The 14191-nt window shown below is 39.6% G+C and overlaps 1 protein-coding gene across 1 annotated transcript in view; it reads right to left on the reverse strand.

Moving 5' to 3' along the window:
- Positions 1–14191, reverse strand: part of LOC102384482 (glypican-5-like) — a 628050-nt gene that overhangs the window by 490274 nt on the left and 123585 nt on the right. The window contains exon 3 of the mRNA XM_025209865.1: positions 4845–5539. Coding sequence (XP_025065650.1) covers positions 4845–5539 — 695 coding nt within the window. The remainder of the gene's footprint in view (positions 1–4844; positions 5540–14191) is intronic.

The following is a 14191-nucleotide window of genomic DNA, read 5'->3' on the forward strand; positions in this document are numbered from 1 at the left end:
TTGTGGACCCCTGGATATCCAAAAAAAAAACCCTCCGCACTGCTCCCTTGCAAAGTAGAGAACAGCTGAATGAGTGATACATGGTGCTGCTGACATATCTGTGACGCCACATGCTGCACAGCCACAGTTGTCTGGATGCAGCCTGTGAGTGCACAAGCAAAGAGCAAAAGGTCAGGGAGCGGGTAGCACACCCATCTGGGCAGAAGTATATCTTTTGTAGACATGTGTGACCTCCAGAGCTTTTAAAGGGCCATCTGTACCCTTAGGAATGTCACCTAGTATCAGAATAGCACCAATTACAAGGGTCAAACTTGCTCCTGCTTCTCCCCTAGCTTGGAACCTGGTACTGTACTTTGTTCCCACTTACCCTGTCATGTGCTCTAGACTCCCTAAATCCTGACCTCTGGCCTGCCAGGGGACATGGATAATTGCTATGGACATGGATAATTGCTATGGACCAGGAATGTGATTCTGACTTGCTGCTTATGACCTCTATGTGCAGCCTCAGCCCCGATCCAAATTTCACGTAAGCTGAGGTAACTAGTTTAACCCTATGTTTCTCAACACCGCTGATGAATCCTTACAACCACCATAGTACCTGAATACCTCAACTTCTCTGAGGTAGGAAAGTTTCTTTAAAAAAAAACAAACCCAAAACCAAAAAAAACCTCCCTTCCCCCCCCCCCCAAAAAAAAAAACCCCAAAAAACCAGATGGCAAACTCAATGTTGCACAAGCCACACATGGTGTCTCCCAATCTTATACCTTTCCTATTAGACCATCCTTCTCAGACACAACTACAAAATGAGAAAGAAATAAGAAGTAATAATTTAGAAGGTATGTAACTTGGATCAAGGGAATGTTTACATGCTACTCTTCCACAATCCCCAAGAAGGCAAACCCGATGCATGAAATACACAAAGTGGAGCATGCTTTTAGTTTTATGCATGACAAAAAAGCTAATTTTAAAATGCAAAAGGAAGATGGGAGGGGGGTGGAGATTCAAAATTATGTCAAGAGTAAACAAGCTAGATTTATATTTCTGGCATCATGAACAGTCAGGATTCCTACCAACATGACAGACTATTAGATTCCAGCAGACAAAACAGGAAAAAATGCTTATGATTCATGGCAGGCCCCATTAATTTAAGCAACTGAATACATGACAGAATCACCGAACAAATGGCATAGCAAGTTTATAAAGGGAAGCTGGTTTATAAAGGGAAGCCACTATCTTGAAGGTAACCTTTCACATATACCATCCAGGTGAATCGGGCAATCCTTTTGGCTGTAATGGAAAAGATCACTATAGGCCAGTCTCATAAAGAAGTTATGCACTGCTAATGCAAATAGATTTTTTTTTCTTATAAGCATTCAATGCACTTCTCTGAAATAAAGTATAGTAGGCACTTCATTGGTTTACCTCACCCTTTCACCCCATAACACAAAACAGCCAACTTTCCATTAGTCATTGCTAACTATGCAATCAACTAAAAAGAAAATCTCACTTTTAGCTATGCAGCAATTAAAAAAAATTAACATATTTCCTAAAAAGGTCAAGTGTATTATGGCTGCTTCATGATAAGAGAAAACTATTAGTATTACTCTGCTACCTGAATGCATTTTTCCCATAATTACACCATTGATAACCAAATTAAACCAAGTACCAGCTTTGTTATAGAAACTGTAAACAAGCTATACATTTCTGTCTTTCCTGAAACTGGGGGAAAAAAGAAAATAATCTGCATAAATAGACTCCTGAGTACTGAACTGTCATATGAAAGGAAATGGGAATTTGATACATTTTGAAAGCATGTTTCAAATTAAATAAATAATAAATACGCTCAATACAAATACTGCCAGAGCAGTGGAAAGGGGTATTAGTATAGCTGCAAATCAGGCCCTGGGATTCTAACAAGTCGTCACAGAGTTGGAAATCCTAAAATCAACAGAATATATATTACTGTTCTTCAGAGAAGATAATGCAGCATAATTGGGCTAAATCTGCTAAATAATGGTTATCCTCTGTAACTAATCAGGAAAATTTTAAATCAGTAGCAGACTAAATGCTTACTCGTATATTAGAATGTGCTCGGTCTCAAAAATATAATCTGACCCTACAGAAATCTAAAAAGACTGGAAGACTGAGGTTAGTATGAAGTAAAGTACACTCTTCATCTTCAAACACCAAATATCCTTTGCTAGCTCAAAGACCAGCCCTTAAAATAATAAAGAAATAGTATACACAACTTTTATTGTACATAGACATTTTACCAATGAAAGAAAATGAGAAAAGCTTTGAAAAGAACAATAAAGGATTCCATGTAATTTCATAGAAAATTGCTCTAGCTGAGCTCATTCTGAAAAGTAGATGGAAATATTAAAACTGAATGAAAGAGAATCATGTAGGACTTGAACAAAATTATCAAATAAGGATTTATGGAAACTGTCAGGCAAAAACATATTTCATCCCCAACTGTACTTTCATTGAGATCAAAAGCAACATTGTATTGACTTCAATAGGTACAAAATAAGGCCTTTGATTATCTGACATTCACCCATGTTGTATATATTTCTCCCAACAATAAACAAACTGATTATGAAGCTGACAAATTCAATGTAGTATCAGATGCTAGGAAGTATGCTTACCATACTTTCTATAAACAAATGCAATATGTTTGTCGGATGTTTTTTTCTGTGATCAGTCAAGCATCTTTAAATTTATTTCTATTTACACACACACACAAGGCAGTGGTAATGTAAAGAAGAACTTTAGTAGAGAATTTCGCTTGTAAATTGTCATTTTCTTCCTTTGCGCTATATGAAATCCTTATAAGTACATACACATCTACAAAGTAACTCAATCTCCATTTAACCTTGTAACATAGTATAAAAGTTGCATGGAGGACCAAAATTGGTCACTAAGGCCTTAACACACATGCTGGACATCTGCTCTGATGCATGCTGATCAGCACATGTCCGAGCAGACTTGATTAATCAAGTCTGCTGGAGAGTGCTAATTAGCACACTCCAGCAGCCTCCTTATCATGTGTATTCAACATCCCCATGCTTCAGAATGGCAGCAGGGGACACTTTATAGCTAAAGCTCATTGAACAAGCTTTAGTTAAAGTGCCCCCACTACCATTTTCAAGTGCGGGGTTCTGAATACACATGATGCTGTAGGTGCTTTAATTAATTAAAGTGATCCCCCCCTTTCACTCCAGAACATGTGTAATGTAAATCATGATAATCCAGATCATATATTGTAAATATTATTATACTGATAATGATACATTCTTTAAACTGCTGGGACAGAGCATTTCCTAGCATACAATGATGCTACCGTGGACTCAAGTCATCATCAGGCAAAACAGTTCCAGAGCTCATGGCTACTACACAATAGCCTTGTAAAACCATCATCTTAAAGCATTCTATGAAGCTGTTCATGAAATGTGTCCTAATGTCCCTAGTTCATCCCTGTATGTCAGACAGAACAGCAAATGTAAGTGAGATGGAGGGAAAAGTTGACTCTTGAACCTGAGAAAGCATGGACTGAAGTAATGCTTATAAATATCTATTTAACAAAAGTTTTCATCATGTAGCATATTCTGATTTTTTTTTTAAGTTTATAGTTATGCTCCTGCCTTCCAGCTGTCATCTGTTCTGCATTGAAAATATTTGTTAAGTTTGATATTTTCACTCTAATTTCTCTAGGGTAGGAACTCTTAGATTTGTCATTCAGGCATGCCCATCTGGCACCAACTTGCTTAGTATGAAATTCCTTTCCTTACACCTCCCCTTTCTGTAGTTTTTAAAGTATTTCTTTCCCTTCCCTTGCCCCCCTTAATAATATAGCTACCAAAGTTCAACACAGGAATTAACCTTCTAAATCTGTGCAGCTTGTTCCCTTCTCACTCATTCTCAGTGTGGCTTCCTTCTCTTTCACGTTAGGGGATCAATTTGCGTTTTCCTAGATTAGTCTCAACCCTGTTTTGAGCACAGTTGCCACGTTTCTGTATTGACAGCCATGCTGGACTTCATACAAATGAAGCCAGCTGCATCACTAGTCATTTCAATAATTTTGGCCCAGTCTTCAACACTTTAAGAGAAGACTTGTCAGTTATGTGTTGCCAATATTTACTGTGTAATTCTAATGTCCCAGTTATGCCATTCTAATCCTGCTGCATAAAAAAAAAATGAATCTGCTGTTAGCATATTTTTAGCCTTCACCAATGTAAATGTTATCCATCAAATAGAACTTTAATGTTCTCACTGCTTTGCCATTTTCTCCCTATTTTCTATTCATGGTCATAATACCGTGCCACGCCCCCCCATACCTCCTCCACCACCAAGTATTCTGATAGCACCAAAGAAAGCATCTTAACAATTCTTAGCAAATGGACTCATTACAAGCCCATTTTGTTAAAGTCCCCAACACCGTCTTTTATGGAATCTCCTCATGCCATCTGTTAAAAGTGCTCAGAAAAAAAGGTAGAGAAAAAAAGAAACCCACTGTACTGAGACTTCTGAAAAGCACACGTAGGAGTCCTGAATTATAAAAATTTGTAACTGTTAATATATGCAATGTTCTCTACATTCTCTGTTTAGCAAATTCCACAGAGAAACCAAACCCACTTGAGTTTAAAGAACTGCTTCTCAAGAAGCAAAGTTTTCTTCCTTTCATTTTAAAGGAGACTCTATTGAACCTTATCTGTGATAACTGCATGCACTCTTGATCAAAGATATTGATTGCCAATGTAAACAAAAACAGCAGTGATAACGTGCATATTCATCACATAATTGAAGCCACAAAGGGAACATCAAAACAACTACAGAGCACTTACTGTAGCAGAAAGTTGTGGTCCATTCAACTGAGCGTGCAGGATGGCCTCATTGACTGAGTTCCGGATTTGCAGAAGTGCAAGTTCCAGATCATGCGACCCAGACATTTCATTCATCAGATATTCCAGCGTGGAGATGTATTCCCTCCATTGTCTATCCAGTTCTGACACACTGGCCAAACACCCCCTCATTACATTTAGACAATATCCAACACAAGGTCTGATTAGTGTCAGGCCTTGACAATGTGGACAGTACTGCATCTTCACTAGAGCTTTGCTACATTCCTTTGTGAGGGCAGCATGTTCAGTAGTATTTATCACTTCAGTGCCCATATTTAGGGCCTGGCTTAGCATCCTACTTGCCCAAAGGGATTTTGACAGCTCTGTAACCATGTCTTTAGAGTAATGTCCAAAGGGATTTATATCTTGCCTTGTTAGTCGCAGACACTCTGTATAGTCCTCTGACAGATCTGTAATTCCTGGGTTTATTAGCCGACTGTACACCAGAGGAAAGAGACTGTCGAAGAACCGTAAAACTGCACTTTCCACTGTAGTTTCTGCGCCCAGAATGTAGAGAGAGAGATCTGTAAAAAGTTCTTTGACAGGCTCAACAGCTTCTTTTGCCATAGCTCGGTAAGCTGTCTCAAACAGGGAAGTTGTGTGATTCTCAGCAAAGCGAAGCAAGGACTCAAAGGCCTCTGTAACAAATAGAGACATGAGGGAATGATAGGAAAGTGTTTTTTTTAACTGATCAGTGCACAGGAACATTGTTAGTTTTATAATTTTACCAGGTATAATGCTCGAGCAATCTAGGCTTTTTAGGGCCTGATCCAAAGCCTGTTGAAGTTAATGAAAATATTCCCATTCATTTAACTGTAGACAGTAACAGGCTGGATAAGACTATGCCACTTTAGTGCCTGCTGTTGCATGTAAGCAGGACAACTAGATACGTTTACAAAGAATATTATTATTCACCAATAACTGACACCCCTTTCCAGTCCACAATGAGCACTGCAACATTCCAGTTATCTTGTATAAGTTACTATGGAAATCAGGCATAGAATTCTTCAATAGGAAAACCCTTTTGATGAGACATGTATGGTGCAAGTTATGTGGTGGGTAAAAAATGATAGTAGAAGGATTTCTCCCTGATTAAAAGTACTGTAATTTTGAGACCAGTTCGATAGTAATGGCTTTATCAGACCATATTAGCAATTTTATAATATTTGCATTTAATAAAAGACAGCGAATATTCCTTGTGCAGTCTTGTCATGCAGCAGCCTGTAACATTATCAGTCAGTGATGAAGCATAATAAAGTTTTTTTTTAAACTCTAAGTGAAAACTAAAAATCACTAAAGTGATAATATATCAGTCCACAGGTATTCTGATTTTAGCTCGCTCCAGCACATCTCAAATATTACCACATTTGAAATAACTTAATTAACAATTTAGAAACTTTATACCATGCAATTTAAACACTCCATGTTTCTGTAACCATAGGTTCATGATTAATTTGCTTCCTGTCTCACAATCTACATGCTGTGGAAATCCTGTGTCAAAAATACGGAGAAATAAGTCATTTGCAACCCTCTAAAAGGTCCATAAAAACATACTGTACAGTTGTTCTGATTTGGACAGCTAATATAGAAAGTAAATACATGCTATAATGAAGATTTAGGCAAGGCTGACATACAAAAAACAACTTCAGATAGGCCCAGACAGCAGCTCAAAGAGAACTTGAAAGATAAGTGAATATGAAATAAAAGTTGAAGCCTCTATTCCATAATGCTGTGACCAGAGTGCTAAGGTGTTCCTTAAGACTATTTCAGGGATGCAGGTTACAGAATGAAATGTGAGCACACTGTACGATGTACAGCTATCCCTCACAATGTGGACTCTGTGTTAACCTCTGCTTGACCTGCTTTCAGGTTGACACGTGAGAGGACTATAAGAAACAGTTTTTGAAGAAATTTGCAGGACAAGAAAATGAAATTACAACCAAATGAAACAATTTATCTACTTTAATCCCCATCAAATCTATGATTAAGCTAAATGTCATTTTAGATGACTTCTAAACCTTTTAAAATTGTATTAGACAAACTCTCTATGCGCGAGTCATCACTGTGGACTTCAATGGTTGGAAGGGGAAAAAAGTTATGACACCAACTTTGAATGATACAGCCAATAAGATTGCCTCTCCTCCCCCCCCCCCCCCCCCCATCATAGAGAGGGGATAATCTGGCAGATAAGGATTTGTTACCTTGATTTATTGTCACTGGGACATCACCATGTGGTCTGGTGTAATTTGGTACAAATGCATTCCCTCTTACACAGGGATCATAGGATCACAGGAACATAGGGCTGGAAGGAACCTTACAAGGGTATCTAAATACAGCTCCCTGCTAAAGGCAGGATCTTCCCTAACTAAACCATCCTAGCCAAGCGTCTGTCCAACCTGCTCTTGAAAACTGCCAAGGATGGATGTTCCACAACTTCTCTAGGCAGCCTTTTCCAATGCTTGACAACCCTCATAGTCAGAAAGTTCCTCCTAATCTCCAACCTAAATTTCCCCTGCTGTAGCTTGAGGTCATTGCTCCTAGTTTAGCTCCCCTTGGCCACAAAAAAAGCCATCTTCAGCCTCTCTATAATCACTGTACAAGTAAGTGAAGACTTATGAAATCCCCCTTGCATGCTTCTCTTCTCCAGACTAAATTACCTTAGCTCTTTTAGCTTTTCTTCATTGGTTGTGGCCTCCAGACCCCTGGTCCTTATTTGTTGCTCTACACTGGACTCCTTCCAAACTGTCCACATCCTCCTTGAAGTAAAGGCCCAAAACTGGACACAGTACTCCAGGTGAGGCCTCACCAGTGCTGAAGACAGCAGAAGAATCACTTCCCTTGATTTGCAAGTGATATCATTGTTAATACAACCCAGTGTACTGGTGGCTTTTTTAAGCAACAGCACACTTTTGGCTCATATTTGGCTTATGGGTCAACCATAACCCCTAGGTCCTTCTCTGCAGTACTGCAGTCCAGCCACTCATTCCCCAGTCTGTATTTGTGCATGCAGTTATTTCATCACAGGTGCAGGACTTTGTACTTATCTTTGTTAAATCTCATCTGATTGATTGTGGAGTATTTCTCCAGTCTATACAGGTCATTCTGAAGCAGGTTCAGCTGGACAGGGTCACTGTGCCTCAAGCCAATAGCAACGGGGCCTTCACAATGACAACAAATGCCCTTGTGGAAAAGCTCAAACTGTGCCCCATTGCTGGTTCATGTCCATTTCTATGCTACCTGGTGGCCTTCAAGCTCTTCTGGTGATGACATTGCCTTGAGATGGCCGAAAAAATACATGGAAACCACATGCATTGAATAAATTCTGGAGCCTAGCCCTACCTTCCAGAGTATCCCCTCAGAAAAAGACCAACAGGAGTGTTATAGTTTAGGATTGACTACTTAACTAGACTGATAACAACCCAAGACTTCACAACATATTGGATAAATCAGTATTTTAGAGAAGTAAAAAGCCTGCTTTTTCTTCTTTTTTTAAATCTGACGATTGGAATGGCTGCTTAACATCACTCTAGAAATCTTCATGTTCTTGTACTAACTAATAACATATAAGTGTTGCTGAAATCCTAGAACACAAAGAATTTGCTTTTGGGCAGAGATCTAGTTTGCCAGGTCTCAGTCTGGAGCAGATTTTTACAGCTATGTCATATCATTCTGAAAACAGGATTTATAATGGAAATACTGACACAGCCTTAACTCTAACAGAGTTAACTGCACAGCCCAGCACTCATAAAGCAATTTTATTTGTGCCGAGACACCCCAATTTTAATTTTTCTTTATATTCTAGTGGAAATCTAAACACTGGGGGGGCTGACAGGGCTTAATGCAAGGAGTTGTTTAAAACAAATGCATTAAAAAGAAAAAGCACAAAGGCACCCCTGATTTTTCTACTGATGTTGATATTGATTGTCTTTAGAACCATGAGGAAAGGGATGGTCTCCCACACTCCTATTGGGTTCCCCCTTCAACACTGTACAAACCTCCTCTCCCCTCAAAGACTGTACTGCAGCCATTGCCCTCTCTCAGTGGGATTAAATGAGATTCCCTTAAGGGCCAGTCAGCAGCATCCTTAACTACCATATGAAATCAGAGCTGAACAAAGAAGTGGTCCCTTTCCAACCTCTTGCCCTTTCCAGTATGAGAAACAAGGACCTAAGACATGAAATCTAGTCTCCAACATTGGGTCAGCAAACTCTTATGCAAGTACTTAATTTTAAGAATGTAAGTACCCTCCCTGAAATCAAAGGGAGCATATATGACTCCAAGACCTGGGGCCAAGGTGATTATGGGGTTGTGGCACCCTAATTTATAAAATATAAAATATAACCCTAAACAAACTAACAAATAACCTTAAGCAAACAAATAACCATAGGTAACTATGCTGTAGTGTTCATAGCTCAAAGGTTTAAAGCTTGGATACTTAGCTACCCTATCAGAGATATAAAGGGCAGCTAAGCATCCAAGCCACACTGAAGATGAACGGGAACTGGGCACTTCAGCACCTATATACCCCTCCCCATCTCCACCCTACATTTTACAGATAAATTTATCATTCAGATTAGAACTGAAAGGTGCCAACATTTTGCTAGGACTAGCATTCCACTTACAATGTTCACATCTTTACTAACATTCCCTACTTCTTCCTAAAAATAGGCTAAAATATTACAATATAGATACTGTAATAGTGGTCAGAGACCTCATTAAGGTCAAGGCCTCATTGTGCAAGGTGCCATAGAAACATATAGTACATGACAATGCCTGCCTCAAACATCCTAATTAGCAGCAGCCTTCACCAGCTTTACTGTGACATTAGGTTGTTAGCCAAGAACAAGGCACCTTTATATTCCTAATAGTCTTTTTTATGTGAAAGTTCTGTGTTCAGTAAAACAAATATTCAAATATAACAATAAAATGGAAATGTTTCCAACAATACCACTCATTTCCTAGCGTGCTGAGAAAAATATAAATAGTGGCACTGTAAATCATAACTCCTAGAAGCTGAAATGAAATGTCAGGTTCAGAGTACGAAAAATACTTTGGTTAATTTTATATTAGCAGCAAAGGTCTGGAAGTAGTATATTACATGTCATTTGATTCAATATCACTGTTTGCCAGACATAGAAAATCTGAAATGTCACTTGTAGACACTCTAACAACAATCCTGAAGGAAGAAAAGCTGCGAGCCTGCCTTATTGTTATAAATCACCATGAGATGGTTTCAGACAATCAAATTGCTGGATTAGGGGAATATTCTTAGCCCTCTAATGAGGAATAATGGGGCCTCATGCAGTTGAATGAGTTTCGTAACAATGGACAGTTTCCTCTCTGACTTACAGGGGAGGAAAGATGATCATTATGTATACACCATTTTTAATTATGCACTTTATGTACTTTTCAGTGATTTATACATTTCACAAAGGACTCCACAAAAGGTTCGTCTCTATCTGAAGCAGTGTGTGCTCACTGGTGTGGTGTTAGGGAACATCAGAAACACTTACAGCTTTGCAAAATATCAGTGTAAATCTGAACCAAATCCTGCTCTCAAGTCAATAACAACCCTTACATTGATTTCGTTAGATTTTGAACCCTACCCTTCAAAACTGTAAAGGCTACCACATAAATTTATAAGGCATGCCTCCAAAAACAGAGATAGGCCAGAAACAATGTGTGGATTAGAACACACCTGAAATTGGCAGAAATACACATTTTTTTATCTATATTTTGTAGGTTGGGCCTCTTTTACAATATTAGGCAGAATCAGGAGCAGGAAATTAGCATTGTTTTCAGGTTTGTGATCTGCCAATTCCATTTTAAGCCCACATGAAATGTGAAACCTGGAAAATTTTCAAGCCAAGCTATGAACTGTAAGCACTCTGAGCACAGTGGTGGCTACTTAATAAAACCCAGGCTGTCATCCTCTATGGAGATAGTTTTGTTCAAATTGCTTATCATGTGCTCAGAGTGCACTTGACACTACTGTTGATGTTGCGTCTATGATGGCCAAAAACAGCTGATGAAACGCAGCTCACTTCTGGAAACTTCACATCTGAACTACTGGTCTTTTAAAATTAGCTTCTGGAGATCAGCCAAGTCATTACAAGATTCCACCGTGTCTTTGGGCGTGCACTAGAGATGCAGGAACTATCATACCGAGCAGCTGATTAGTTTGTACACTAAGATTCTAGATCGATTCCCTAGGCAATTATACACTAGGAATTAACATTCAATTAATGATGTGCAGAGAAGAACATACCTTCACTTGCCATTTATATGGTCTCATTCTTTAGTTTTAAAACACTATGTTGTGGAATGATGGATTCTTTAATGACAAATGAACCTTGCTCTGCTGCAAAAGATACTTTGGACTTTTTAAGCCAGGCAGAGAAGACCACGTAGCGAAGAGCCCACTGGACTGGAGTTTGCACACATGCTGCAAGACAAGCAGGTATAATGCCTGACTGACCATATACCACCTCTACAGCTCTGATGTAGCTGTGTTGACTTTGGTAGAGTTAACCCTGATTTAGTTGAGTGCAAGATGAGAAACTGGTCCCTACAGAATCTTGGCATCTCTACTAGATCTCCAAGTGTCAAAGGGGCTCTAAGGGCTCACCTGTTCCTGCAGAGGGTGATTGCAAAGGTGGTTTGAGGCAGGTTCAGGAGAAATGCATCAACATCCCTGGCCCTGCAGAGCTAACACTTTCCAGGCATCTGCTGTCCTTTAACCCCATCTGTTGAATTTCCTGACAGGTGGGGCATGCGTGGGACACTGACAACTAACCCATCATTTACAATGTAGACAAAAATCTTATTAACCATAACATACTTTCACAGTACAGGTTGTACAAAGTCCTCAAATGATCAAAGTCAGTGGTGTTGCATCAAAGTCAATGGAGTTGCACCTTACTTCAGATGGGAATCTGGCCCATTGCTGTGATATTTCTTCTTATTTTTAAGTTTACTCAGTCAGTTTTTTAGTGCATGCAGCTCTCAGCAACACTTGCAATTCACTATCTAAAGTCAGCATTTGTTTAGTTAAAGTGATTAAAATTCTTACAATATTCCAGCTATAATATTAAAAATATTAACAACAGCCTTCAAAAAATGGGAAACAATAATAGTATCTAGATGTATTTTAAAATGCACAATTTACATACAAACTAAAGAAACAAAAGTGGCAAATGTTAATTATAATAGTATAGTTATTTGTTTAGCTCTACTATAGTCTTTTATGGCTAAAATAATATTTTGGTTTTTTAAAGTCACAGCACATTGAACAATAGGCTCCTTTTAATGTCTCCAGGTCCTTTAAACTCTATGTATAATCTTAGGATGTTTGCTCATTTATAGTACAACACTAACGCCCTTCACCAGAAGAAGCCAACAGCGCAATTTTTTTTTCCATTCGAGATGTGGAGAATCTTGCATGCAACCCAAATTTACCCATTCTTTGTTTGGAAATTTTAAAAGATTGTCCTTGCATGAGACTTCCCCTACTTTCTGGTTATGGCAAGGTCAAAAACTTGACAAACTAGGAACAATCTCTTTTTAATGCTATTTCAGCAACTCTGTTTATGAAAAAATATAATATATGAAAAAATAAAAGAAATGAGCACTATGTAATAGATTATCCTATTGCCATAATTTTGCCAGGTTTTATGTCCATATTTTGCAAAGACTTAGAAGTATGGAATTTTATTTCAGTTTTTACTCTATTCGTTACTTTGAGTGACAGTTGGAAGTTCTTTAGTCATATTAAATCTTCACATCCATTGTTATGTTTTAAGTTGACAGGTTTACCATATGGCTACAGTTGCTCTTGATGAATCTGACAGCAGAAACAATTAACATATGTAAGAACAGAGTATATCAGCACTCCTGGGGCAGCAAAATGCCCATCACACGTTCCCACAAAATGCCCAATTCAAGTTCCAAGTTTGCTCTTGACATCCCGACCTCTCCCCATAAGACCAGCAGGAACTGCACACACATACATGGTCCCTGCGACACAAAGAAGTATCACATGTTGCTCTCTACTGACTCTAGTCTGGTCCCCAATCCACAGCTCACAGGAAAGACAGGTTCCATGGCACCCTTTAGCAGTCTGTGACAATAGAAAATTTGTTTTCTATGAATGAGTGGTTCTTTAGGTGACATGGAAACGAAAATATGCTGCTGCCTATGGCTTGTTAATGATTCGGTGTTGGTTCCACAAGCCAATGTAGGTTGGGGTCTACTACTCTACACAATGCCTTCCTTAAACTTCTGCTGATACACAAGTGAAAACAGGAACCTTTAAAGAGCCAGGAGGAAAAAAGTGCATAGAAATAGTATCCAAGTTTTCTTTATTTAAATCAAATTTAATTATTAACCTGAATTTTACAACAAGTGAGCATCATGGTTTTAAGTCCAGGGGCTAGATCCTCACCTAAATGTAGTGAGGGAAGGCCATGCAACACATTTGCACTGGTGGAAATTCAGAGTAGACACGCACAGTACTGCCCTAGACTGATGTCTCTCTTGCACTTAGAGGCTAGGTACAAACATTCAGAAAGCCCAAAGTGGAATTAATCTGAGTAACACAATTTTCTGTATGAGGCACACTTTAGATTCGTAACAAAAGGAACACACATTTGCCCTTTGCTTGGAGAGTGGGGGCTGTAATGGGACCCAGCCCCATTACTGCAGGGAGGAGCATGTCTGACCTGCCTCCAGCCTGGGATGGTTCTCTCCCCCTCCCCCGTGGCTGCAGGGACCAACCGGACATCCACACAGCAAGCGCAGCTGTGACAAGCAGCCCTGGCTGGGGAAGTGTCCCCAGCTGCAGGTGACTGGAAGCGTGGCCACCTGGACAGGGCAGAAGGGCTTGCCCCCGCAGGGCTGGGGAGTTAAAAGCAGAAAAGGGATGTGTTCTCTTGGGTGAGGAGCAAGTCCCCGCTGCCAGGAACCCTTGGGCGATGTAATCCCTGGGCAGCCTTTCCCTCCCCCAGCTGAAGCCCTGCTGGGGGCACTGGAGCAGATGACAGAGACCACAAATAGGCAGCCCAACAGTAAGTGTGGACTTTTTCATTTATTATTACTATTGATTTGTATTAAGTTATGAACTCTGGGCAGGAAGCCCAGGGCATGGGGAAAGCTCATAAACCAGGGGCAAGCCTCAGGCCAATTGCCCGGAGAGGCCAGGGTCCTGATCTGTGGAACCTCGGCCGACCCTCTGCAGCTAGAGTAAAGGGGTTAAGAGGTGGTGGTACACTCAACCCAACATGCCCAGCAAT

Source organism: Alligator sinensis, unplaced genomic scaffold (genome assembly GCF_000455745.1).
Source record: "Alligator sinensis unplaced genomic scaffold, ASM45574v1 scaffold237_1, whole genome shotgun sequence".
Lineage (NCBI taxonomy): Eukaryota > Metazoa > Chordata > Crocodylia > Alligatoridae > Alligator > Alligator sinensis.